The following is a 26,642-nucleotide window of genomic DNA, read 5'->3' as shown; positions in this document are numbered from 1 at the left end:
CTCATGGGAGACTGGTTAGCAAGGTTAGACCTCATGGAATACAGGGAGAACTGTCCATTTGGATAAGGAACTGGCCATTTGGATAAGGAACTGGCTCCAATGTAGAAGACAAGGTAGTGGTGGCAGAGGGTTGTTTTTCAGACTGGAGGCCTGTGACCAGTGGAGTGCCACAAGGATCGGTGCTGGTTCCACTACTTTTCATCACTTACATAAATGATTTGGATGTGAACATAGGAGGTATAATTAGTAAGTTTGCAGATGACACCAAAATTGGAGGTGTAGTGGAGAGCGAAGGTGGTTACTTCAGATTACAACAGGATCTTGATCAGTTGGGCCAATGGGCTGAGGAGTGGAAGATGGAGTTTAATTTAGATAAATGCAAGGTGCTGTGTTTTGGAAAAGCAAATCCGAGCAGGACTTCTATACTTAATGGTAAGATTCTTGGGAGTGTTGTGAACAAAGAGACCTTGGAGTGCAGGTTCATAGTTCCTTGAAAGTAGAGTCGCAGGGAGATAGGATAGTGAAGAAGGCATTTGGTGTGCTTTCCTTTATTGGTCAGAGCATTTAGTATAGGAATTGGGAGGTCATGTTGCAACTGTACAGGACATTGGTTTGGCCACTTTTGGAATATTGCGTGCAATTCTTGTCTCCCTCCTATAGGAAGGATGTTGTGAAACGTGAAAGGATTCAGAAAAGATTTACAAGGATGCTGCCAGGGTTGGAGGATTTGAGTTGTAGGCAGAGGCTGAATAGGCTGTGGGGCTGTTTTCCTTGGAGCGTCGGAGACTGAGGGGTGACTTCATAGAAGTTTGTAAATCATGAGGGGCATGGATAGGATAAATAGACAAAGTCTTTTCCCTGGGGTTGGGGGAGTCCAGAACTAGAGGGCATAGGTTTAGGGTGAGATGGGAAAGATACAAAAGGGATCTAAGAGGCAATTTTTCATGCATGTGGGTAGTGAGCTGCCAGATGAAGTGGTGGAGGTTAGTACAATTACAGCATTTAAAAAGCATCTGGATGGGTATATGAATAGGAAGGGTTCATATGGATATGGGCCAAGTGCTGGCAAATGGGACTGGATTAATTTAGCATATCTGGTCGGCATGGATGAGTTGAACCGAAGGGTCTATTTCCGTGCAGTACATCACTGTGATTCTATGACTAAGTGGCTTTATCTTAATATATGAAAATAATCTTAAAAATAAATATTTGATGTGAACCAAGCATTCTAAGTGCACCCAAGAGGACACCAGCTTAACTGATGATGGGGCATTGGCCATGGTATCTCACCTTGAATAGTGGCTGTATGCAACAATCTCGATGCTAACTGAAGATGGGAATGAGCTTGCCATGATGAATGACATACGTGTAAGAATTCTGCTGACACTACTTCACTTCCTTTAAAAGGGAAAAAGAGAGGACTGCAGATGCTGGAGATCAGAGCTGAAAATGAGTTGCAGCAGGTCAGGCAGCATCCAAGGAGCAGGAGAATCGACGTTTCAGGCATGAGCCCTTCCTCAGGAATGAGGAGAATGTGCCAAGCAGGCCAAGATAAAAAGTAGGGAGTAGGGACGTGGGGGAGGGGCGTTGGAAATGCGATAGGTGGACGGAGGTAAAGGTGAGGGTGATGGGCTGGAGTAGGGGTGGGGGCGGAGAGGTCAGGAAGAAGATTGCAAGTTAGGAAGGTGGTGCTGAGTTCGAGGGTTGGGACTGAGACAAGGTGGGGGGAGGGGAAATGAGGAAACTGGAGAAATCTGAGTTCATCCCTTGTGGTTGGAGGGTTCCTAGGCGGAAGATGAAGCGGTCTTCCTCCAGCCGTCGTGTTGCTATGGTCTGCTGATGGAGGAGTCCAAGGACCTGCATGTCCTTGGTGGAGTGGGAGGGGGAAGTTGAAGTGTTGAGCCACGGGGTGGTTGGGTTGGTTGGTCTGGGTGTCCCAGAGGTGTTCTCTGAAACGTTCCGGCCTATCACCCTCACCTTTACCTCCTTCCACCTATCGCATTTCCAACGCCCCTCCCCCAAGTCCCTCCTCCCTACCTTTTATCTTAGCCTGCTGGGCACACTTTCCTCATTCCTGAAGAAGGGCTTATGCCCGAAACGTCGATTCTCCTGCTCCTTGGATGTTGCCTGACCTGCTGCGCTTTTCCAGCAACACAGTTTCAGCTCCTTTAAAAGGGAGGCTTGGATTAGATGCTGCAGCCTTTAGTGGAGGCTTTCCATAACTTAAGCCAGTGTGTTCACAAGAGAATAAGAAATATGAATAATGTGAGTTATATTCAAATGTTTGTAAAACAAGTCTTGTGACAGTGGAGGCTAAAAGTGGATCCATATGAAACTTAGCATATCACTCAATGATACTTGGGTCTCAGTCTAGATTTGTGAGGAAAGGATGCATTCTAAAGTTGTGTGAAATGACATCTACATATTTTCAACAACAGAAATCCTGGTTAAAGCAACACATAAAGCATGCAGTAACAGATCACTCTTCATAATCTTTGAGGGCATTGACCTTCGAATTTTCATGCCCTACATATAAACTTTTTCTAAAAAATAGTCTCCAAATTTACAGAATGTAAAAATTTAATTAACTTACTGTCTTTATACCGGTCATTTCAGTTAGAATATACTGGAGATGCACACCATCATTTCGGAGATCTAATTCGATTGCTTTGTAGGGTATGCCCAGGTCTGCAAATATGTTCTTTACGATATCACAGTAAGGGCATGTGGTTTTGGAAAAGATCACAACGCGATTTTGTGTAATTGTGTCCTGAAAGAAATGAATTTAAGAGTTTTGTTTCTTAAAATTTTTTTCCTACAATGTTATTATAGATACAACTGGCCTTTCTTATTCATTTCTGTCAGGCTCATTGCTGATTTGTTATTCTGTGAAAGGCATTGGAACCCTGAAATAATGCAAAAAGTAGCCAAGTCTGCTGTGTAATCACTGTCAATACTTTTTCTTAGGAAGATCATCTTTTCCACGAGTTCAAGATGCCTCAAAGTAATCGTCAAAGATAGTGGATTTCAGAAAACAGATGAGGCTGAAAATTAAGGAATACGTTAGGAAGAAATTAAATAAGCCAAGTACAAATTTTGAACATTTTCTTCTTCAAGCTTTGACGCTTCCCTTATTAGCTAATGTTGTCAGTTCCCTATCCTCAGTACTGTACCCATCCCTTAAATCTGCCATCATTACCTTTCCGCTAAAATCTCAACATCTGACCTCTCTACCATTTCAAACCGTTATCCCAACATGCTTGGGAATTCTTAAATACTAATCTGATTTGAAGAAAGTAATTTAATGAGATTTTGTGGTAGTTTGTGATGAACAGAGACATAATGTGAGTTGGAATTGAAAGGTTCAGGAAATGGAAGGAATGAGCAGAATCTTGTAGAGCTGACAGGGGTCTTAACTGCCAGTGGGAGAGCTGGCAAAATACCCACAAGCCCTCTTTGCAGGAAGCGTTTTGTGGAAATGTTCTGTTATACTGAAAAATAACTCGTATTCAAGTTGGGAGGAAAGTAGAAAACAGAATTTTCAGAAGGCTTTTTAACCAGGTTTTGTGCAAAAGGTGCAAAATAGGGCCTCATGGTATGAGGAAGGATAACACATTAGCACAGACAGAAGATTGGCTGGCAGAGAACAGAGATAAACAGGTCCTTTTCAAATCAGCATGATGTGACAAATGAACTCCTATGGGAAGGGGGGGGGGGGGGGGGGGTGGAGTGGTACATGTCAACTAATTTCCATTTATATCAATTACATAGATAAGGGGATGAAAGGCATTGTGGCTAAGTTTGCAGATGACACAAAGGTACGAAACTATGTTGTGAAGATGGCATAACATGGATGTATACTGGATTAGTGGAGCTGGAAGAGCACAGTTCAGGCAGCATCCAACGAAATCAACGTTTCAGGCAAAATTACATGTGGAGGTCCACATCCCACACCTCCGCCCTCAGACCCCACCCCTCCAACCGTAACAAGGGCAGAACGCCCCTGGTGCTCACCTTCCACCCTACAAACCTTCGCATCAACCAAATCATCCACCGACACATCCGCCACCTCCAAAAAGACCCCACCACCAGGGATATATTTCCCTCCCCACCCCTTTCCGCCTTCCGCAAAGACTGTTCCCTCCGTGACTACCTGGTCAGGTCCACACCCCCCTACGACCCACCCTCCCATTCTGGCACTTTCCCCTGCCACCGCAGGAACTGCAAAACCTGTGCCCACACCTCCTCCCTCACCTCTATCCAAGGCCCTAAAGGAGCCTTCCACATCCATCAAAGTTTCACCTGCACATCCACCAATATCATTTATTGTATCCGTTGCTCCCGATGTGGTCTCCTCTACATTGGGGAGACTGGGCGTCTCCTAGCAGAGCGCTTTAGGGAACATCTCCGAGACACCCGCACCAATCAACCAAACCGCCCCGTGGCCCAACATTTCAACTCCCCCTCCCACTCTGCCGAGGACAAGGAGGTCCTGGGCCTCCTTCACCGCCGCTCCCTCACTACCAGACGCCTGGAGGAAGAGCGCCTCATCTTCCGCCTCGGAACACTTCAACCCCAGTGCATCAATGTGGACTTCAACAGCTTCCTCATTTCCCCTTCCCCCACCTCATCCTAGTTTCAAACTTCCAGCTCAGTTACTGTCTTCTTGACTTGTCCAACCTGCCTATCTTCTTTTCCACCTATCCACTCCACCCTCTCCTCCTTGACCTATCACCTTCATCTCCTCCCCCACTCACCCATTGTACTCTATGCTACTTTCTCCCCACCCCCACCCTCCTCTAGCTTATCTCTCCATGCTTCAGGCTCACTGCCTTTATTCCTGATGAAGGGCTTTTGCCCGAAACGTTGATTTCGCTGCTCGTTGGATGCTGCCTGAACTGCTGTGCTCTTCCAGCTCCACTAATCCAGTATTTGGTTTTCAGCATCTGCAGTCATTGTTTTTACCTAACATGGATGTATGCTGATATATGTAAAGTGAGTGGCAGAAATCTAGCAGATGGAGGCAGGAGTCATTAAATATTTTTGAGGCTGAGGTGGAGAGATTCTTTTTAGGCAAGGGAATCACCTATCCCTGGGGATAGATGGGAACATAGAACACTGAACACAGATCAGTCACAATCTCACTGAATGGCAGAGCACACTTGAAAAGTTGAATAACTTACTCATGGTCCTAACTCATATGTAGTGGGATGAGCCCCTTGAGAGAGCATTAATGGCATACTTAAAGGCCTGAGTTGGTGGTGGAATTGGAAGCCTGTCAATGGACTTCCCCACTCTGCACTTGGGTTGAAGGACGAAGGTGACAGGATGTCCACCCCTCATGTTCCTGTCTGATTAAATCAACATCCGTCACCTTACGTCCAAAGGAGGATGGGCCATTGCCTGGGACTGATACCTTTGAAAGATAAAAACGAGGCATGGCACGGTGGCTCAGTGGTTAGCACTGCTGCATCACTGCGCCAGGGACCCAGGTTTAATTCTGGCCTCAGGCGACGGTCTAGAGTTTGCACATTCTCCCTGTGTTTGCAAGGGTTTCCTCGGGTACTCCAGTTTTCTCCCACATTCCAGAAGACGTACAGGTCAGGTGAATTGGCCATGTTAAATTGCCCATAGTGTTAGGTGCATTAGTCAGGGGAAATGTAGGGAAATGAGTCAGGGTGGGTTACTCTGCGGAGGGTCAGTGTGGACTTGTTAGGCCGAAGGACCTGTTTCCACACTGTGGGGAATCTAAAAAAGAAAGTATAAACCCAGAGTCCTCATATGTTAAGCTTTTCATTCCTGGAACCATTCTTGTGAACCTCTGCTGAACATGCTCTAGAGCCAATTCATCCTTCCTGAGTTATGGGGCCCAAAACAGTGCACAATACTCCAAATATGGTCTGACCAGAGCCTTAAAGATCTTCCAAAATAAATCCCTGTTTTTGTATTCAAGTCCTCTCAAAATAAATGACATCATTGCATTTGCCTTCCCAACTACTGACTCAACCTGCAAGTTAACCTTGAGAGATTTGTGGACTAGAACTCCCAAGTCTCTTTGAACTTCAGACTTTTGAATTTTCTTCCCATTTTGAAAATAGTCTATGCCTCTATTCGTCCTACCAAAGTACATGACCTCACACTTTCCCACATTGTACTCTATCTGTCACTTCTTTGCCCACTCTCCTAACCTGTCCAAATCCTTCTGCAGCCTCACCACCTCCTCAATGCTACCTGTCCCTCTACCTATGTTAGTATCATCTGCAAACTTAGCCAGAATGCCCTCAGTTCCTTCACCTAGATCGTTAATGTATAAAGTGAAAAGTTGTGGTCCCAACACTGAGCCTTATGGAACACCACTTGTCATTGGCTGCCATCCTGAGAAGGACCCTTTTATCCCCACTCTCTGCTTTCTGCCAGACAACCAAGCTTCTATCCATGTTAGCACCTTACCTCTGACACCATGGATCCTTACCTTACTCAGTAGCCTCCTTTGCAGCACCTTATCAAAGGCCTTCTCGAAGTCCAGATAGATAACATCCATTGACTCTCCTTGGTCTAATCTGCTTGTTACATCCTCAAAGAATTCTAGCAGATTTGTCAGGCATGACCTCCCCCTGATGAAACCATGCTGACTCTGCTGATTTTACCATAGATAAAATCACTATAGTGTGGAAACAGGCCATTTGGTCCAACAAGTCCACACTGAGCCTTCGAAGAGTAAGCCAAACAAACCCATTCCCCTATCCTATTACTCTGCATTTATTCCTGACTAATGCGCTTAACTTACACACCCCTGAACACCATGGGCAATTTAGCATGGTCAATTCACCTAACCTGCATTTCTGTGAACTTTCAAGTGTTCAGAAACATCATCTTTCACAATGGATTTCAGGATCTTACTCATGACCGAGGTTAGGCTAATTGGTCTGTAATTTTCGGTCTTTTGTCTTACTCCTTTTTTAAACAGGGATGTCAAGTTAGTGATTTTCCAGTCCTCCCTAATTCTAGCAATTTCTGAAAGATCATCACTAATGTCTCCATTATTCCTTCAGCTATCTCCCTTCAAACTCTGAGTGCAGGTGATTTATCCACCTTCAGGCCATTCAATTTTTCTCACAACTTCTCCTTGGTGAAGGTCACCATACTCAGCTCTGCCCCCTCACTCTTTTGAATTTTTGAGTTATTACTTATGTCTTCCACTCTGAAGACTGATGCGAAGTAATTATTCAGTTCCTCAGCCATTTGCTTGTCCCCCACTATTATCTCTCCAGCATCATTTTCCAGCAACTCAATGTCCATTTTTGCCTCTCTTTTGCCCTTTACATATCTAAAGGAACTCTTATAGTCTCCCTTTATATTATTGACTAGCTTCTGACTACCCTCATATTTAATCTTCTCCCTCCTCATTTTTTTTTGTTGCCTTCTGTTGGTTATTGTAAGCTTCCCAAATCCTCCCACTACCCTTTGCCACATTATATGCTTTCTCTTTTGCTTTTATGCTATCCCTGATTTCCCTAGTCAGCCATGGTTGCCTCATTCTCCCTGTACCATGCTGCTTTTTCCTCAGGATGAATCTCTGCTGTCTCCCCTGAATTACTCCCAGAAACTCTTTCCATTGCTGTTCCACTGTCTTTCCTGCTAGGCCCCTCTCCCAGTCAATTCTACCCAGCTCTTCCCTCATGCCTCTTTATTTGGCTGTAATACCGTTATCTCTGATTCTATCTTCTCCCTCTCAATTTGCAGAGTAAATTCAATCATATTATGATCACTGCCTCCTAAGGGTTCCTTCACCCTAAGCTCTCTTATCAAGTCTACCTCATTACACTTTACTAAATCCAGTATTGCCTGTTCCCTAGTGGGCTCCACCATAAGCTGGTGCAAAAAGCCATCTCGTAGATATTTCACAAATTCCTTTCCTTGCGAACCACTACCAACCTAATTTTCCCAGTCCACCTGCATATTGAAATCCCCCATGATCACTGGAACTTTGCCTTTCCTGCACATCTTTTCTATCTCCTAGTGTGTCTTATGCCCCAGCTCCTGACTACTGTTTGGAAGCCTGTATGTAACTCCACCTACATTTTATTTTGCCTTTGCGGTTCATGAATTCTACCTACATGGATTCTACACCATCTGACCCTATTTCATTTCTTACTATTGATTTAATTTCATTTCTTACTAATAAAGTACCCCACCCCCTCTGCCCACTTGCCTATCTTTTTGATAGGAAGTATATCCTTGAAAACTCAGTTGTCAATCCTGATCCCCTTGTAGCCACGTCTCTGTGATGCTCACCTCATCATATCTGCCAATTTCAATCTGTGCCACAAGCTCAATTACCTTATTCCACGTACAGCATGTATTCAGCTATAGCACCTTCAGTCCTGTGTTAACCATCCCTCTCCTCATTGTCATTTGTTTGCCCAGTGTTCTTGAAGTTTGATTGCTAACCCTTTCCATGCTCTCTGTCCTATTTGTGTCTGTGCTGGAGAATTAACAGGGTCTCCTGAGTTCTGCACTCTTACCACCTCCTTTAATTAGGGTGTTCCCGTATAACTGAGCCCTTCACGCCACCCCTCCCCCATATAGTTTAAAGCCCTGTCCACAGCCTTAGTTATGCAATTTGCTGGCAAATGGGACTGGGTCAGATTGGGATGTCTGCTTGGTGTGAAGACATTGGACCGAAGGGGCTGTTTCCATGCAGTATGACTCTATGACTTTTGCTAGTATCTCGATATGCTTTTTATAATAGAAAGCAGAACCAGTGTCTCAGGTGCGGTCTAACCAAAATTCCATTCAAGATTAAAATAACTTTGCTTTTTAATTCTATCTGTCTAGAAATTAAACCCTAGAAATGGCCTAATAAAAAGTTTTAATAATTTACAGAACCAGAGAAAAGGGAAGAGGGCATGAGAAGAACAATGGTTAAGGTACATAGTAAGGTGGAGAGCAGAAGTGACAAATAGCAAAAGTGATGATGGTGCAAGGCAAAAAGATGTGCCAGTAGAGATCTAAGTATTTGATCCATTGAACAAAAACCAAAAGAACTACGGACGCTATACATCAGAAACAAAAACAAATTGCTGGAAAAACTCTGCAGAATCGCAGCATCTGTGAAGAGAAATCAGAGTTAACGTATCTGGTTAAGTGATCCTTCCTCAGAACATTGAGCTTGATCTGAAATGATTTTGCTCATTAGACAATGAACATACCCCATCTATATTCACAGGAGTCCTCCACTTCTGTTTTTCAGCAGCAGCTCGAAGAACAGGATCATGGACCAGGAACTTGTCGGGAGCGGTAAGTCACTGATTTGAGTCTTCAAAACCTTACCTCGAGTGCGGGAGTTCTCTATTTCTGTTTTTTCAGCGGCAGCAGCAGCTCGAAGGGCGGGAGCTTGGACCAGGGGCTTGTTGGGAGCAGTGAGTCACTAATTTGAGTTTTTACATCTAACATCGGAAAGCAGGGGTTTCTGGGAAAGGAGGGATTTAAAAAATTTCCTTCCAGCTATATAAGTGAGTGTTTTCTAATTCCGAGACCCTACCTTTGTAGGGCCTCACACCAACAACCTTCTCTAACCTTAAACACCAGGGACACATCACGTAAGCATCTCTGTTTATACATTCTGATAAGGGGACTAGCAGGGATGGCAGTGCAGGGAGAGGGATGTTCCTCCTGCATGATGTTTGAGGTCAGGGACGCCATCAGTGTCCCAGCCAAGTACATCTGCAGGAAGTGCACCCAATTTTCGCTCCTTCAAGACCGAGTTAGGGAACTGATGCAGGAGCTGGATGAACTTCGGATCATGTGGGAGGCAGAGGCTGTGATAGATAAGAGTTACAAGGAAGCAGTTACACCTACTCATGAAGAAAGCTGGGTAACTGTTCAAAGGGGAAAAAACAGTCATTGCAGGGATCCCTTATGGTCATTCACCTGAAAGCAAGAATACCATTTTGGATGCTGTTGGGGGGGGATGATTTACCAGAGGTATGCAGTGAGGCCCAGGTCTCTGGCACAGATTCTGTCCCTGTTGCACAGAAGGGAAGGAGGGAAAGGAGGAGAGTGTTAATTATTGGGGACTCAATAGTTAGAGGGTCAGATAGAAGATTTGTTGTGAACGAAAGAGACTCATAGTTGGTGTGTTGCCTCCCAGGTGCCAGGGTCTGTGATGTCTCGGATCACGTTTTTAGGGTGACCAGCCTCAAGTCGTTGTCCATGTAGGTACCAACGGCATAGGTAGAAAGAGGGATAGGGATGTAAGGCAGGATTTCGGGGAGCTAGGGTGGAAGCTGAGAACTAAAACAAACAGAGTTGTTATGTCTGGTTTGTTACTTGTGTAATGTGATAACGAGGCACGGAATAGGGAGAGATATCAGCTGAACACATAGGCTGCAGGGATGGTGCAGGAGGGAGGGTTTCAGGTATGTGGATAATTTGGGGAAGACGGGACCCCTAGAAAAAGGGCAGTCTTCACTTGAACTAGAGGGGTACTAATATCCGGGGTGGGAAATTTGCTGGTGCTATTCTGGTTGGTTTAAACTAGCTGAGCAGGGGGGTAGGAACCTGAGGTGTAGTTCCAGTGCGCAGGAGAGTGAAAGTAGGGAGGGCATGGACAGAATTTCACTGTCACAGGAATGTGCTGGCGGACAGCAAGCTGGTTTGAAGTATGTCTACTTCAAAGCCAAAAATATCTGAAATAAGGTAGTTGAGCTTGCAGCATGGATAGGTACCTGGGACTTTGATGTTGTGGCCATTTCGGAGACATGGATAGAGCAGGGTGAGGAATGGATGTTGTGGGTTCCAGGGTTTAGATCTTTCATTAAGAACAGGGAAGGTGGTAAAAGAGAGGGAGGCGTGGCCTTGTTAGTCAAAGATAGTATAACGGTGGCTGAGAGAACTTTTGACAAGGACTCGTCTACTGAGGTAGTGTGGGCTGAGGTTAGAAACAGGAGAGGAGAGGTCACACTGCTTGGAGTTTTCCATAGGCCTCCGCAAAGTTCCAGGGATGTGGAGGAGAGGATCGGCAAAACTATTCTACGTAGGAATGAAAGGAGCAGGGTTGGTATTATGGGGAACTTTAACTTCCCCAACATTGATTGGAACTGTATAGCTCTAGTACGTTGGATGGATCAGTTTTTGTCCAATGTGTACAGGAGGCTTTCCTGACACAGTATGTCGAAGGGCCGCCAAGAAGGGAGGCAACACTGGATCTGATACTTGGTAATGAACCAGGCCAGGTGTTTGATTTAGTTGTAGGTGACCATAATTCAGTTATGTTTAGTTTAGCGTTGGAAAGGGATAGGTACATACCACAGGTCAAGAGTTATCGATGTGGCAAGGACAATTACAATGCGATTAGGCAAGACTTAGGATACATAGAATGGGGTAGCAAAATGCAGGGGATGGGGACAAGCGAAATGTAGAGCTGATTTAAGGAACGGATATTGCATGTCCTTGATAGGTATGTCCCTGTCAGGCAGGGAGGAAGTTATAAGGTAAGGGAGCCATGGTCTATGACAGAAATTGCATCTCTTGTTAAGAAGAAGAAGGAGGCTTATGTGACAATGAGATGAGATGGAGAGTTACAGATTAGCTCGGAAAGATTTAAAGAGAGAGTTAAGAAGAGCAAAGAGAGGACATGAGTAGTCTTTAGCAGGGAGAATAAAAGAGAACCTTAAAGCTTTCTATAGGTATGTGAGGAATAAAAGAATGACTAGGGTAGAAATAGGGCCAGTCAAAGAAAGAAGTGGGAAGTTGTGTGTGGACTCTGAGGAGATCAGAGAGGTGCTAAATGAATATTTCTCATCAGTTTTCACTCATGAAAAGGAGAATATTGTAAAGGAGAAGAATGACGTATGAGATATTAGACTAGAAAGGATTGAGGTTAGTAAGGAAGAGTGGTATCAAATCTAGAAGGAGTGAAAGTAGACAAGACCCCTGGGCCGGATGGGATTTATCTGAGGATTCTCTGGGAAGCTAGGAAGGTGGTGTTGGAGCCTTTGGCTTTGATCTTTGAGTCGTCATTCTCTCCAGGTTTAGTACAACAGGACTGGAGGATTGCAAATGTTGTGCCCTTGTTCAAAAAGGGCAGCAGAAATGACCCAGGTAAATATAGACCAGTGAGCCTTACTTCTGTTGTAGGAAAAGTTTTTGAAAGGATTATAAGAGATAGGATTTATAATCATCTAGCAAGCAACAATTTGATTGCAGATAGTCAACATGGTTTCGTCAAGGGTAGGTCAAGTCTCACAAACCTCACTGAGTTTTTTGAGATGGTGACCAAGCATGTGGATGAGGGTGGTGTAGTTGATGTAGTATACATGGACTTCAGTAAAGCCTTTGATAAGGTTCCACATTGTAGGCTGTTGGAGAAAATGCGGAGGCATGGGATTGAGGGTGATTTAGCCGTTTGCATTAGAAACTGGCTTTCTGAAAGAAGGCAGCGAGTGGTGGTTGATGGAAAATATTCAACCTGGCATCCAGTTACCAGTGCCACAAGGATCCATTTTGGGATCACTGCTGTTTGTCATTTTTATAAATGACTTAGATGCAGGCGTAGGTGGATGGATTAGTAAGTTTTCAGATGACACTAAAATTGGAGTGTTGCATAGTGTGGAAGAATGTTGGAGGTTGCAGGGGAACTTGGATAAACTGCAGAATTGGGCTGAGGGGTGGCAAATGGAGTTCAATACAGATAAATGTGAGCTGATTCACTTTGGGAAGAATAACAGGAAGGCAGAATACTGGGTCAATGGAATGATTCTTGGTAGTGTGGATGTGCAGAGGATCTTGGAGTCCATGTATATAGATCCCTGAAAGTTGCCACCCAGGTTGATAGTGCTGTTAAGAAGGCATACAGTGTGTTTGGCTTTATTGGTAGAGGGATTGACTTCTGGAGCTGTAATGTCATGCTGCAACTATACAAAACACTAGTGTGGCCGCACTTGGAATATTGCATACAGTTCTGGTCGCCCCATTACAGGAAGAATGTGGAAGCATTGAAGAAGGTACTGAGGAGATTTACCAGGATGTTGCCTGGTCTGGAGGGCAGGTCTAATGAGGAAAGGCTGAGAGACTTGGGTCTGTTCTCATTGGAAAGAAGAAGGCTAAGAGGGGATTTGATAGAGACATACAAGATGATCAGAGGATTAGATAGGGTACACAGTGAAAGGCTTTTTCCCTAGGATGATGACGTCAGCTTGAACAAGGTGGCATAGCTACAAACTGAGGGGTGATAGATTTAAGACAGATGTCAGAGGTAGGTTCTTTACTCAGAGAGTGGTAAGGGTGTGGAATGCCCCACCTGCTGAGTTAACTCGGCCACATTAGGGAAATTTAAACTATCCTTAGATAAGCACTTGGATGATGATGGGATAGTGTAGGGGCTTACATTAGTTCACAGGTTGGCGCAACATCGAGGGCCGAAGGCCCTGTTCTGCACTGTATTGTTCTGTTCTATGTTTTATGTTCCACTAATTCTGTCAAAAGTTATATGTTTTTTGTCATTCCAGACATCAAAATGATGATGTGATCTAAAATAAAGATTATTTTTAAAATCTCAATATAAACACAACTAAAACCGTTTTCAGCTTAAGTACTTGGGTGGAGTGCTGGTGGTACAAATTGCCCTCTCTATCATAGAGTCTAACCATGTTTAATTCCCACTGATATAAAATGGAAGTGAAAATTGACTGGGTTTCACCACCAATGATCCTCTCTACTGGCTTCCATCACTCTATATCTTGCCTTAATTGGAGGTGAGGGAAAAGATGCTAGCTAGCCAGCCAGAAGGTTTCTTGGTGGGGTGGTTTCTGCTAAGTCTGCCACAGCAAATGTGGGAAAGGAACAGTTTGTGTTAGAGGTTTTGTCAGCCCATGGCCTGCAGCATTGGTGGAGAGTCTGCAGAATGAGAACTAGCAGACACTGTCTTAGGGAGGAGAGAAACTAGAGCTGGGCGATCATGGAGGAGTTTGGGTAGTAATAAGAATGTAATGGGCATGTTGTGTGGGCTGAGCAAAATTGGAGCTATCATGGGATTATGTGGGGTGGTTGAGAGTCAGGTGGGTAATAGGAATCAGATTCTGCTTTAGTGGTGCTGGAAGAGCACAGCAGTTCAGGCAGCATCCAAGCAACTTCGAAATCGACGTTTCGGGCAAAAGCCAACGAACGTCGATTTCGAAGTTACTTGGATGCTGCCTGAACTGCTGTGCTCTTCCAGCACCACTAATCCAGAATCTGGTTTCCAGCATCTGCAGTCATTGTTTTAACCTGGGTAATAGGAATCAGCCCACCTTTGGGTGAAATGGGAGTCAAGGCATAATGACTAGTGGGAGTGGGTTTGGAATTAAAGTGCCTGTGCAAAGGGCAACAATAGCAGACATTTGAACACAATTTATTTGTCCATGTTCCCAGACAGTGAGTGATGGGGAGAATTGTGCCCACCCTGACGAAGGGTCTGGCTTCGATCAAACTTTCTGGCACAAGGAAGTCAATTAAGATATTGTTAGATTCTATTGAGGGCTATTTTTCTGGATCAATGGCATTTTATAAGTAGCAGATTAACCCTCCGTAGGATGAAAAAGCTTCCTACAGTGCAGGAAGGAAGTTTTTTTACATTCATAAGGGAATTGCAGGTAGGAAAGGCAGGACCCATGATTCTAATAATGGCCAGGCTGAAGGGAGGGAGAGCCAGGGAAGTCACCAGGATTAGCACTTGTAGCAACACCACAGTCTAGGATTCTCAGTGAGTAACTAGTTGGGTATGAGTGCATGGAATTGACCAAGTACGCTCCCAGCTATCTCCCCAAAAACCTATCCACAAAGCAACATAAGAGATGAGGAAACCCCCAGACTGCAAAGTAACTTGCTTCCAATCCCCACTTTCATGCCAATTCTAAGGAGCTCAGTTCAGAATGTGCCCCACCCGATGTAAATCAAAATCAGTGTTAGTTAAAGCTAAGCCCTTTTCTTGGCTGGTCCCACCTACTGGTAATTAGCACTTAGAGCCTAAATGTTTTCTTTCTCTAATTCTGCTTCTTGGCGAAAAAGGCAAAGAAAAGGGCAGCACGGTGGCACAGTGGTTAGCACTGCTGCCTCACAGCGCCAGAGACCCGGGTTCAATTCCCGCCTCAGGCAACTGTCTGTGTGGAGTCTGCACATTCTCCGGGTGCTCCGGTTTCCTCCCACAATCCAAAAATGTGCAGGCCAGGTGAATTGGCCATTCTAAATTGTCCATAGTGTTAGGTGAAGGGGTAAATGTGGGGGAATGGGTCTGGGTGGGTTGCTCTTTGGAGGGTCGGTGTGGACCTGTTGGGCCGAAGGGCCTGTTTCCGCACTGTAAGTAATCTAAAAAATATTTTAAAAGTTAGCCATTAATTTTTTGTTAAAAAGTTTTGAAATCTTATAAGATACACATGTCACCTTCTGCTGTGGTGGGATTGAAACCCATATGCCCAGTCCAATGCTCTGAGACTTTGACTTATGATTTTTCACACTAAGTTGTATTAAGTATTTGTTTTCCATTTCATCAGTGAAATTAATGTTTACTGTTGTGGAAGGACTTGTCTTTCAGAAATTTGTTCTCGACACCACACCCCCCCCAACCCCCATCCACATGCAGTGAAAACCAAATTGAAAATGCAGCTCTCAATACAATAAAATTGGACAACCCTGTTTTAAAGTAAATAAAGCAAAGGACTTTGAATGCTGAAGATATGAAACAAAAACAGATACCGCTGGAGAAGCTCAGCAGGCCTGGCAGCATCTGTGGAGAGAAAGCAGAGTCAATGTTTTAAGTCCAGTGACCCTTCCTCAGGACTGATGGTTAGAAAGGAAAAGTTGGTATATATGCTGAAAACAGGGGCTGGGGGAGGAAGGAGTAAGTGGATAGATGCACACGGAACCCAGAGAGAAAGGAAGGCAAACCAAGGAATGGATGGTAGTAAGCCAGGGAAGGAGAACAGCTGATAATGGTAACCATAAATAGTTGAAAATGTGTAAGTTGTGCTGAAAGTAGCCTGTGTCCTGACAAGGCCTGAGACGTGGGGGCGAGCAAAGGACATGGAACGAGGTGTTCACGTTCTGAAAATATTGAACTCTAAATTGAGTTCTGAAGGCTGCAGGATCCCCAAGTGGAAAAATGAGACATTGTTTTAAAGGACGTTTGAGCAAACTTTTAGTTTCCTGTGTTTTGTTTGCTGATATACTTGGGAGGTGTCCTGGTTTGAATGTTTAGTTGCATCAAAGAGTTGATTGGAAGGGGAGTCTAACAGGGAAGCCAGTGGAGCAGCAATGGCAATTGGCTCTGGGGATAATTCAGGAGACCCAGCAGAAATTCATCCGAAGGAAGAATAAACATACCAAGGGGAGGATGACGTAACCATGGCTAACAAGGAAAGTCGGGGACAGCATAAAAGCCAAAGGAAAAGCATACAACGTAGTGAAGATTAGTGGGAAGCCTTTAAAGGCCAGCAAAGAATAACTAAAAAAAGCAGAGGGAGAAACTGAAATATGAGAGCAAGCTATCTAGTAGTCTAAAAGAGGTTTGCAAAAGTTTTTTATGTATATAAATAAAAGGAAAGAGACGTGAAACTGGACATTGTATTGCTTGAGTAAATGAGACTGGAGAAGTGGCAATGGGCGACAAAGAAATGGCTGAGGAACTGAAGAAGTACTTTGCATTAGATTTCAAGGTGGAAGATACCCAGTAGGATGCCAGAACTTAAGATAGGGGACAGATGTGTGTGTAGTGGCCATTGCTAAGGAGAAGATGCTGGGGAAACTGAAAGGTCTGAAATAATGTAACTAAAACAATTACAAAGTAATGGGGATTATTAGCGTTTACGAATTAGATATTCCACTTGAACAAATGTGAGAGGATTTTCTTTTTTTTTTCATTCGCACATTCGTTCCCTGAAACTCTCTAAATCATAAAATGAAAACTACCTGACGACGAAAAAGAGGTGTAGGATGCATTAGCAAAGTTGCATTTAAATTATGGTCAACTCACGTGAATAATCTGGAAAGCCGTGGCATCAGTATATGACTGGCATGACTGTGGTCCGGAAAATACGCCCCCCATTCTCTGTTAGTTCTGTCTATGTACTGGAATTAACAGACAAAAGAATCTCTTTAAGCTCAAATCTAACGGCTGTAAGTGTGAGAGAGATCTTTAGTTTGTTACTGTACCACTTTTCAGTTGTAAAATAAGACATAACCTGTTGAATAGACGTTGAACTGAGGTAAAGACTCTTGCAACGCGAACATCCCAGACGTTCAGGGACGCTACAGGCTCTCTTTGAAGATCGATCTCAACTGTGCGTCTTGACCCCAGTCCAAAACAACGAGGGTGTTGTAAAAGCTGCAGCCACTTACATCACGTAGCTCTGCCTTTGTGATGTGGGGAGTAAACAGCTCACCTCGTGTTTAACAGGGATTTTTTTTTCGTGACCCACTAAAATAGTACCAATATTACTCCAATAATAAATCAAATTGAAATGATTGTGACGTTTGACGTCAACACTTTAGTGACCATATTTTCCAGTAACTAAATGCACTTTGTTTTGCTAAATCCGCAGTAGTGATCTTGCAGTCGTTATTCTTACAGTATATTAGAGCCATGGAGTGAATTAACTTCTGAGTTTGCAGTTCCACCCTACCAAACTTCGCATAAACCAAATCATCCGCCGACATTTCCGCCACCTCCAAACAGACCCCACGACCAGGGATACATTTCCCTCCCCACCCCTTTCCGCCTTCCACAAAGACCGTTCCCTCCGTGACTACCTGGTCAGGTCCACACCCCCCTGCGACCCACCCTCCCATCCTGCCACCGCAGGAACTGTAAAACCTGCGCCCACACCTCCTCCCTCACCTCTATCCAAGGCCCTAAAGGAGCCTTCCACATCCATCAAAGTTTTACTTCCACATCCACCAATATCATTTATTGTATCCGTTACTCCCGATGCGGTCTCCTCTGCATTGGGGAGACTGGGCGCCTCCTAGCAGAGCGCTTTAGGGAACATCTCCGGGACGCCTGCACCAATCAACCACACCGCCCCGTGGCCCAACATTTCAACTCCCCCTCCCACTCGGCCGAGGACATGGAGGTCCTGGGCCTCCTTCACCGCCGCTCCCTCACCACCAGACGCCTGGAGGAAGAACGCCTCATCTTCCGCCTCGGAACACTTCAACCCCAGGGCATCAATGTGGACTTCAACAGTTTCCTCATTTCCCCTTCCCCCACCTCACCCTAGTTCTAAACTTCCAGCTCAGTAACTGTCCCCATGACTTGTCCGGACTTGTCCTACTTGCCTATCTCCTTTTCCACCTATCCACTCCACCTTCTGCTCCCTGAGCTATCACCTTCATCCCCTCCCCACTCATCCATTGTACTCTATGCTACTGTCTCCCCACCCCCACCCTCCTCTAGCTTATCTCTCCACGCTTCAGGCTCACTGCCTTTATTCCTGATGAAGGGCTTTTGCCCGAAACGTCAATTTTGAAGCTACTTGGATGCTGCCTGAACTGCTGTGCTCTTCCAGCACCACTAATCCAGAATCTGGTTTCCAGCAGCTGCAGTCATTGTTTTTACCTAGTTGTGAAGTTAGTAATAGATATTGTGGGTGGTCGTGAAACATAAGAAATAAGTTCAGGAATGGGATCATTCTGCCTTTCTCGCCATTCTGTACTATTCATTAAAGATCGTACCTGATCTTCTTCAACTTTACCTTCCAGCACAATCCCAATGTCTCTCAGTATCCTGAACTCTGCCTTTCCTTTTTAAATATACATGAGGACAGAGTAGTCATAGCTCACTGAGGTAGAGAATTCTAACAATTCACAAGCCTTTGAGTGAAGATCTTAGAATTATTCTCACTGGGATAACTGCAAAATCATAGACTAACCTCACAGTTCCAATTGACAGCTCACAAATTATAACCTGAACTCCTTATCTGGATTCTAGTTGTGTTTGCACACATTTCTCATTAGTAGTATTCAATAATTTACAAAGCAAAATGCTGAGGATACCTAGAAATCTGAAATTAAGACAGACAATGCTGGAAATACTTAAATTATCTGATAAAATGTCTTCAAATGAAGCGTTAACTATTTAAAAAAAATATAAGATGTAGATGTTGCTGGCTGGGCCAGCATTTTTTACCCATCCCGAAATGCCCTTGAGAATGTGGTGGTGAGCTGCTTTCTTGAATGATCCTTTTATGTAGATACACCCTCAATGTCATTAGGGAGGGAGTTCCAGGATTTTAACCCAGTGCACTTCTGTAGTGCATTTTATAGATGGTTTACATTTCTGCTGTTGAATAGTATTGATTCAGCAGCTGAGGACTGTTGGGCCTAGGACACGACCCTGAGGAAATCCTGCAGGAATGTCCCTGAGCTGATATGACTGACTTCCAATAAGTTAAAGCCATCTTTCTGTGTGGTAGACATGACTCCAATCTGTGGGGAGTTTGTCTCAATTTCCATTGACACCAGTTTTGCTCGGGTTCTTTGATGCCACACTTGATCGAGCGCAGCCTTGATATGAGGGGCTGTCACTCTAATTTCACCTCTGGAGTTCAGCTCTTCAGTCCACGTTTGAATTTAGGCTGTATTGAAATCAGGAGTTGGGTTCCCTTGGAATCCAAACTGAATGTCAGTGAGCAGCTTATTGCTAAGCAAGTGCTGTTTGATAGCACTGTTGATAACACCTTCCATCACTTCATTGATGATTGAGAGTAGACTGATAGTATGGTAATTGGTTTGGTTTGTCTATTTTTTTGTATACATGACACAGCTGGAAAATTTAGGAGAAAGTGAGGACTGCAGATGCTGGAGAGTCAGAGTTGATAAAGCATGGAACTGGAAAAATCAGTCCTGAAGAAGGGTCCTGCCTGAAACGTTGACTCTCTTGCTCCTCAGATGCTGCCTGACCTGCTGTACTTTTTCCAGCACTACACTTTATCACACCTGGACAATTTTCAACATTATTAGATACCAGTGTTACAGCTGTACTGGATCAGCTTGGTTAGGGATGCAGCCAATTCTGGAGTACAATTCTTCAGGTGCATCGCCATAACTTTTCAGAGCTCACAGCCTTTGTAGCATTCTGTAGTACTGTGTGCAATTCTGCTATAGGAGGGCTATTTTTCAATTTGGAAACTGTTCAGAAAATATTTACCAGGATGTTGCCTGGAATGGGGAGTTTGAGTTATAAAAATATGATGGATGAGCTGGGAGTTTTTTCACTAGAACATAGGAGGTTGAGAGGGGACCTTACAGAGGTTGATAAAATCATGAGGGGCATAGATAAAGGGGAATAGCAGGAGAAAGATTTAAAAAGAACATGAGGGGCAACCTTTTTACACAGAGTGCATCGTATGTGGAATGAACTGCCAGAGTGGAATGAACTGCCAGAGAGTGTGGTGGATGCAGATAGACTTACAATATTTAAAGGACATAAAGGACCCTCCCTCAGAGGAAGGGTCACTCGACCTGAAAGGTTAACTCTGATTTCTCTCCACAGATATTGCCAGACTTGCTGAGCTTTTTCAGAAATTTCTGTTTTTGTTTATAATCTATAGCATCCACAGTTCTTTCTGTTTTTATTCAAATGGGCCAGTTCAGACTCAGGCAGTGAACAAGGGCCATTGAAGTTAGTGCCAGGAAATAGAGTTTGTTGCAGGGGTCAAAAACAATATCTTTAGTCTTTCCAATATTTAATTGGAGAAATTTTCCACTAATTCATAACTGGATGTAAAGCAAACAAAATGACAAATCACAAAATTCAATGGCTATCCCTGTTATATAGTATTCCGATACATTAACATGCTATTGCATGATGTGGTAAGTAAAAAGATGGTGATTTACAACTACAGCCAGACATATTAGAGTAAGGATTATTGCCAAAGTCTAGAAAGAATCAACCCCAGTTATTTAAGAGTATGGTATTAATGATCTAAACAAAACAGGTATTAAGATCTGGAAGCAGGTTATCCATCCAACTGCTCTATTTATAGATTGGTGCAGGTGGCACAGGATGTGAAAGTCAAAACATTGTACAAAAATTATATAAAGGAACAAAATTTGATATGAAATTTTGCATATGGAAAATGTTAAGAGGTGTAGTAAAAACAAATAATATGGTAACGATCATGATACACATGCCAAGTTCCACAATTCCCTTACATGTCCATCTTGTACATCTATTATGCAGGTAAAACAATTCTCTTCCATGTAGCTGTTATGGTACTATGACTTTAAGAGGTGTATTTTGTCATTTTCTTTGAAAGGAGAGGTTGAGACAGAAATGCTCAGCCATCCATTCCAAGCCAAAAAAGTAAACAATTTGAAAGGCCTTGGGTTTATTTTTAAAGTTGTAACAATAGAAGCAGAATGAAAGGGTGCGGTCAAGCTCCTACAAGAATCAGAATTTTAGTTTAACTTTCAGTAGCTATTGGGGTTTGTAAGCTGCTAAGTCCCTCCCTCCCTGCTACAAGAAAATGCTTGAGGTTTTTCTTGATGTTCTTTCCTCCTGGACTGGACAACTGCATGTGAGACAATTTATTTTACGGAGTTTTCCTTTGTCAAGTGTTTGTTTTTCGATGTTACTATATTGGAACGGTTGCTGTTTAGTAGTTAATCTATTATTATGTTAAGATTTTCGAATAAAGTTGTTATTCCAATTCTTCTTTCTTTTGTATTTTCACTACAGTGTAAGAATAAAGTATGCTTTGCTTCAAGGAAGTTTGACAAATTGAGTTGCATCAGGAACACAACACCTTACATTTGCCTTTAAGATAAGAAAAGGTTGGGGTCTAGGCTATCCTCCTAATTTATTTTGAGGAGGTTTGATCTGATCCATAACAGTGGATCAGAGTAGGATGGAGGACAGAAATAAAAATATAACTGAAGTACCAAACATAATACAAATCCAAATTAAATGAGACGGGGTATTTTTAATACATTTCCTGGATTTTAAACAAAAGCATCATATGCAGAAATTAGTTAATGAATAGCACTCGGAGACTATAAACACTAAAAGGGTTTGGGGACCAGGGAAATAAAATGCTTGAAATATGTTACGTAGATACAAATAGTCTATCACAATATTGAAACTTGATGATTTATTTCAAAAGTAACAAGCAGTTAGAAAATTGCAAGAATTCAATATTAATGCGAATGATTAGGATAAAAACTTTCATCCCATTGGCAAGGTGGAGTACACCGTAACACTAAAGGCAGTAGTTTACCACTTGAATGGAGCTTGTGTGTGTCTGTAGCACCTCCAATGCACTTTCCATTCACAAATACTCTTGGCACCTGAGAAAGGAATAACAACATTTTGGAATAATACGTCAAATCTTGTATATTAAACTTGACTCCAATTTAATTTTTATTTCTCCTGAAGAGGTATCCTTATCAAATTATACACATTGCTAGGTAAGAGTATTATAGACAAAAGCCTTGGATACATTTATGAAATTGAGACTGTGCAATAGCAAGACTGTAATGAACAACTGAATGGATTAACTAATATCAGCTGAATGATTTTCTTCATTCAAATTATGATGTAAACTGTACATATGCAGATTTAAGCAGGTTTGGTTACCCAGTAAAGGATTTTGTATGATTACTTTACCAGATTTCGATGCAAGTCTAAGTGATTGATTATTCAACGACTATTGTGCAATTAACATGTGACACTAAACACTACTAAAGCTACAAAAGAAATATTTTCAACTGCATCTAAAGTGAATTAAAGCTCCAGATTAGGCTTTTCCTCTATTCATCAATTTTTCATAACTGACCAGGTAGCTTATGGCTTAGACATTATCTTGTTCCAACGCTTTTGTGAGTTAACTAACTATTCAACATTACTAAAGTGAAGGTTGTAGTCTTGCTGAGTTGGATGGGCCAGTAGGTATGTTGGGTAAAGTGGGTGGGTGGGTGACTGAATGGGGTCTGGATTGGTAGTCAGGTTGGGGGCCAGCTGGGAGTAGTAATCAACACTAACATACATTCATGTCCAAAAAGGTGACTGCACAACAAGCCGAAGTGGGTGGATAGGGTTTTTAAGGCAAAATTCTCACCATTTAACCCAGGAATGTTGATGCAAACTGTGCAGGCCACCTACCTATCCTGGCTCAGGTCAGTTAATGACATTTAATTCTATTGTGGACAATTTGATGCAATCTCCCAAGGTCTACGGAAAATAAATACATGAAAATGTGTCCTCAAATTGGGAGCTATTCATCTTGCTTCTGGTATCCTGGTTTGATTACATAGATCGCATTTTGTGTAATTACATTTCACTTGAGAAGATAGGGCTAAGGTTAATGGAGTTTGGACATGGTCACTTACTGTCCTGACACCAGTCAATTCCTCAAGAATATTTTGAATATGGTCACCATCCTTGCGCTGATCCAGTTCGATTGCCTTGAAATTGGCTCCTATTTCTTCAAAGATGCTCTTCGCCTTCATACAGTAAGGGCAATAGGTCTTGGAAAATATAACCACACAATTCTGTACAACTTGGTTCTGAAGAACAAACATAATTCACAAGTAAGAAACTAATTAACTGTTTAAGTTTGTCCATTATTTGTTGACTCTTACTTTTTTTAAATCCTGGCTATATTTTACAAGATCATTGTTGTGAACATACATTCACTTTCTGCTTTGTCAACAATCTCAATAATGCTTCTTGTTTAGTGAACTACTGATTAAGTGTAAGTAGTGTAGTTTTGTAGGAGACATCGCAGCTTTAGCACTGATCAGACTGATGAGGAACAGATCCACTGCACTGAAATATCTTTGGTTCATGCCTTTTGAGAACAACATAAGCAATTGATATTAATATCTAACAGAAAATAACGTCCTGAAATGCTACAGTTTTGGGAATAAGCACATGCTAATTCAAACACTTGGCTCAAACAATACAACACTAATGAAAATATTGTCTAAGTTATGTATTTGATAAAAGTAGAGTATTAAAGTCTCTTTCTCTTTAACCTTTTAGCATTTGTAAAGTCTAAGAAGTCACACATTTTTCACTTTAGAGATTATAAACTGAATGGAAGTTGCATTACCGAATCTGAAAAATCTAGCTGAGTCTTTCAACCTGAAAATAATATGTTGCATCTTATTGATCTGTGCAATATAATGTTGCTTTTCGGAACTAGTAAAACTGAACAATACTAAGATTCTTGCGAGTTAAGGAAATTCTGCCTGACAACTGCTCTCTAGTTGGTTGAGCTGGAGAGCATGAAAAAGGTAGAAGTGCCAAGAGCAGTAAAGTAGAACAAAAGACATCTTGAGCTTGCACACACAAAACATCCATCTCTCTCTTTCTCTCTCTCTCTGAGAAAAGGCAGAAAAACTGAGAAAGATTAAGATTGAAGAACTCATACAAGGAAGACCTATGAACCAAGTTATAAATCCTTTGTTTTCAGTGCTATTATTACAGTGCAGCGTGTTACAATAAATAGTTTTCTGCAAACTGAAAGAACCTGGTGTGAAATGCTTTTATCCTGAGGAGCATTTAGTCAAACAAATTATTCTAATTGGGATTTTATACATTTATATATTTGTGTTGGTTTGTGAAAGAGTGGGGCATGCTTAATGGTACACTCTTCCCAGTTAAGCTGTGACAAATTAAATGGGTGAACTGACAGCACAAGTGGAAAAAAATAGTACACAATAGCAATTAAAGAGCTATGGTTCCAAAGTGATCATGGCAGGGACCCGAAGCAGCACATGGAAGAAACCAACACTGAAGGTGACTGGGTCATAGAACATAACTCCAGGTGGAGGACTTCACTTGCTATCATGAATACTGGCTTGGGACCACAAGTGACTGAGATGATTGAATCCAAAAGAAAATAATTGAATGACAGGATCTACAGCAGGTGTTGAGCAATGAGAAGATGGAAAAGCATACTTATCCTCATCCTCGTCAAACTGCCTCTTGCAGATGCATCTCAGTAGTTTGGTAGGCGTGACCTCTGTACAGTTAAGTGGGAGACAAATTCCTATCTTAACATTAAGAACATGCTCTGTTGTGTTGTGCAGAACTATTCATTGTACTAAATGGAATAGATTTCAAACAGATCTAGCAACTCTAGACTGAGTATCCATGGGCCATCAGCAGCAGAATTGTACTCAAACATAATCTGTAATCTCATGGCACTGTTTATTTACCATTCTACCATTAAACCAAGGAATCAACTCTGGTTCAATGAAGAGTGCAGGAGGGCATACCAGGAGCAGCATTTGGTATACCTAAATATGAAGTGTCAATCTGGTGAAGCTATAAAACAGGACTACTTGCACACCAAACAGCACAATTAGCAAATGATAGGGCAAAACAATTCCACAATCAACAGATCAGGTCTAAGTTCTATAGTGCTGACACATCCAATCATTGGTGGTGGACAAATAAACAACTCATTGGAGAAGGTGGTGCCACAATATCCCTATCTTCAATGATGGGTTAACCCAGCACACTAGTGTAAAAGATAAGGATAAAACATTTGCAATAACCTTTGGCCTGAAGTGTTTAGCATATGATCCTTGGACTAATAGATGTTTGTAGCACATTATGTAAACACCAGTCAACAAAGATCTGACTACATTAATCCTATTTTCCAGCTTTTGGCCCATAACCCTGGAGGCTACGGCAATCCAAGTGAATGTCTAAATACTGCTTAAATTTTAAAAGACTTTATGACTTAACCCCCCTTTCAGACAGTGAGCTCTTGACTTTCATCACGCTCTGACTGACAAACTTCTCCTCACTCAATTTCTTTCAACCTTCTACCTCTTACCTTGAACCTATGCCCCCTAGTTATTGAGTCCTGTACCAATGAAAACAGTGCCTTTGATCCAGAGAAATGGAGCTTGGCTGTTGCATACATTCAAAGCTGAGTTGGACAGATTTTTGAGGACAAAGGAGTCAAAGATTGTACAGGCAGGCGGAGAGGCCACAATCCATTTGTCATGATTTTCTTGATTAATGAGACAAGCTTAAATATGCCAATTAGTCTTCTCTTGCCCCATTTATTATGATCCTATTTACTGTAATATGATACATAAATTGGTTCCACCACTTTCTAAATCAGCAAATGTTATTTATTTTTCTCCTTTTGAAATACTGATATTTTACAATCATAATATTTTGTCTCATGGGCATTGATATCCACTGGTACCTTAATCAAATAGTAGTGCTTAATAGAATAGGCGATGAAATGATTATTGCCTTGCCACTTGAATATGGATGATGTTACAGCTTAGCCTGTTAGTGTTCTTGTCTAATGTCCCTGCTTGAGTACCAAAAAGCAGAAATCATTGAATAATTGAAGATCTGAATGACTTCTGTCCTTTCCTAACCCAGGGATGTTACGGAGAATTAAAGCGCTCATTTTCCTTAAAACCGAATTGCAAACTATTGATGTTTGAAGTAATAATCCAACAGTCATAAGTGTTAGCCGATCTACATCTGAGTAACATGATGTGCATTGGCATTTGCAATCTCAAATGAAAACTGATGTCAGTTTAAAAACAGGCCTAATATTTTAAAAAACCCTCCTAGAAAATTAAAACAATATCGATCATATTAAGAATCATACCAAGTAGTCATCCAA

At 42.4% G+C, this 26,642-nt stretch overlaps 1 protein-coding gene across 4 annotated transcripts in view; it reads right to left on the bottom strand.

The window, feature by feature from the left end:
* Positions 1-2,080: 2,080 nt before the first annotated feature.
* The window catches only part of glrx2 (glutaredoxin 2), a 51,575-nt gene continuing 27,013 nt past the window's right edge, over positions 2,081-26,642 (bottom strand). For 2 of the 4 annotated variants that reach the window (XM_072573911.1, XM_072573910.1), the window contains exons 3-4: positions 23,365-23,541; positions 22,027-22,323 (exon numbers count right to left, since the gene is read on the bottom strand). In XM_072573911.1, coding sequence (XP_072430012.1) covers positions 22,174-22,323; positions 23,365-23,541 — 327 coding nt within the window. In that variant the 3' untranslated portion in view covers positions 22,027-22,173. Of the gene's footprint in view, positions 2,167-2,593; positions 2,771-17,008; positions 17,104-22,026; positions 22,324-23,364; positions 23,542-26,642 lie in introns of those variants that run through there. The other 2 variants (XR_011961119.1, XR_011961118.1) reach the window with 2 other exon arrangements.

Source organism: Chiloscyllium punctatum, chromosome 7 (genome assembly GCF_047496795.1).
Source record: "Chiloscyllium punctatum isolate Juve2018m chromosome 7, sChiPun1.3, whole genome shotgun sequence".
NCBI classification, from domain to species: domain Eukaryota; kingdom Metazoa; phylum Chordata; class Chondrichthyes; order Orectolobiformes; family Hemiscylliidae; genus Chiloscyllium; species Chiloscyllium punctatum.
This window is presented reverse-complemented; position numbering and strand designations above follow the sequence as displayed.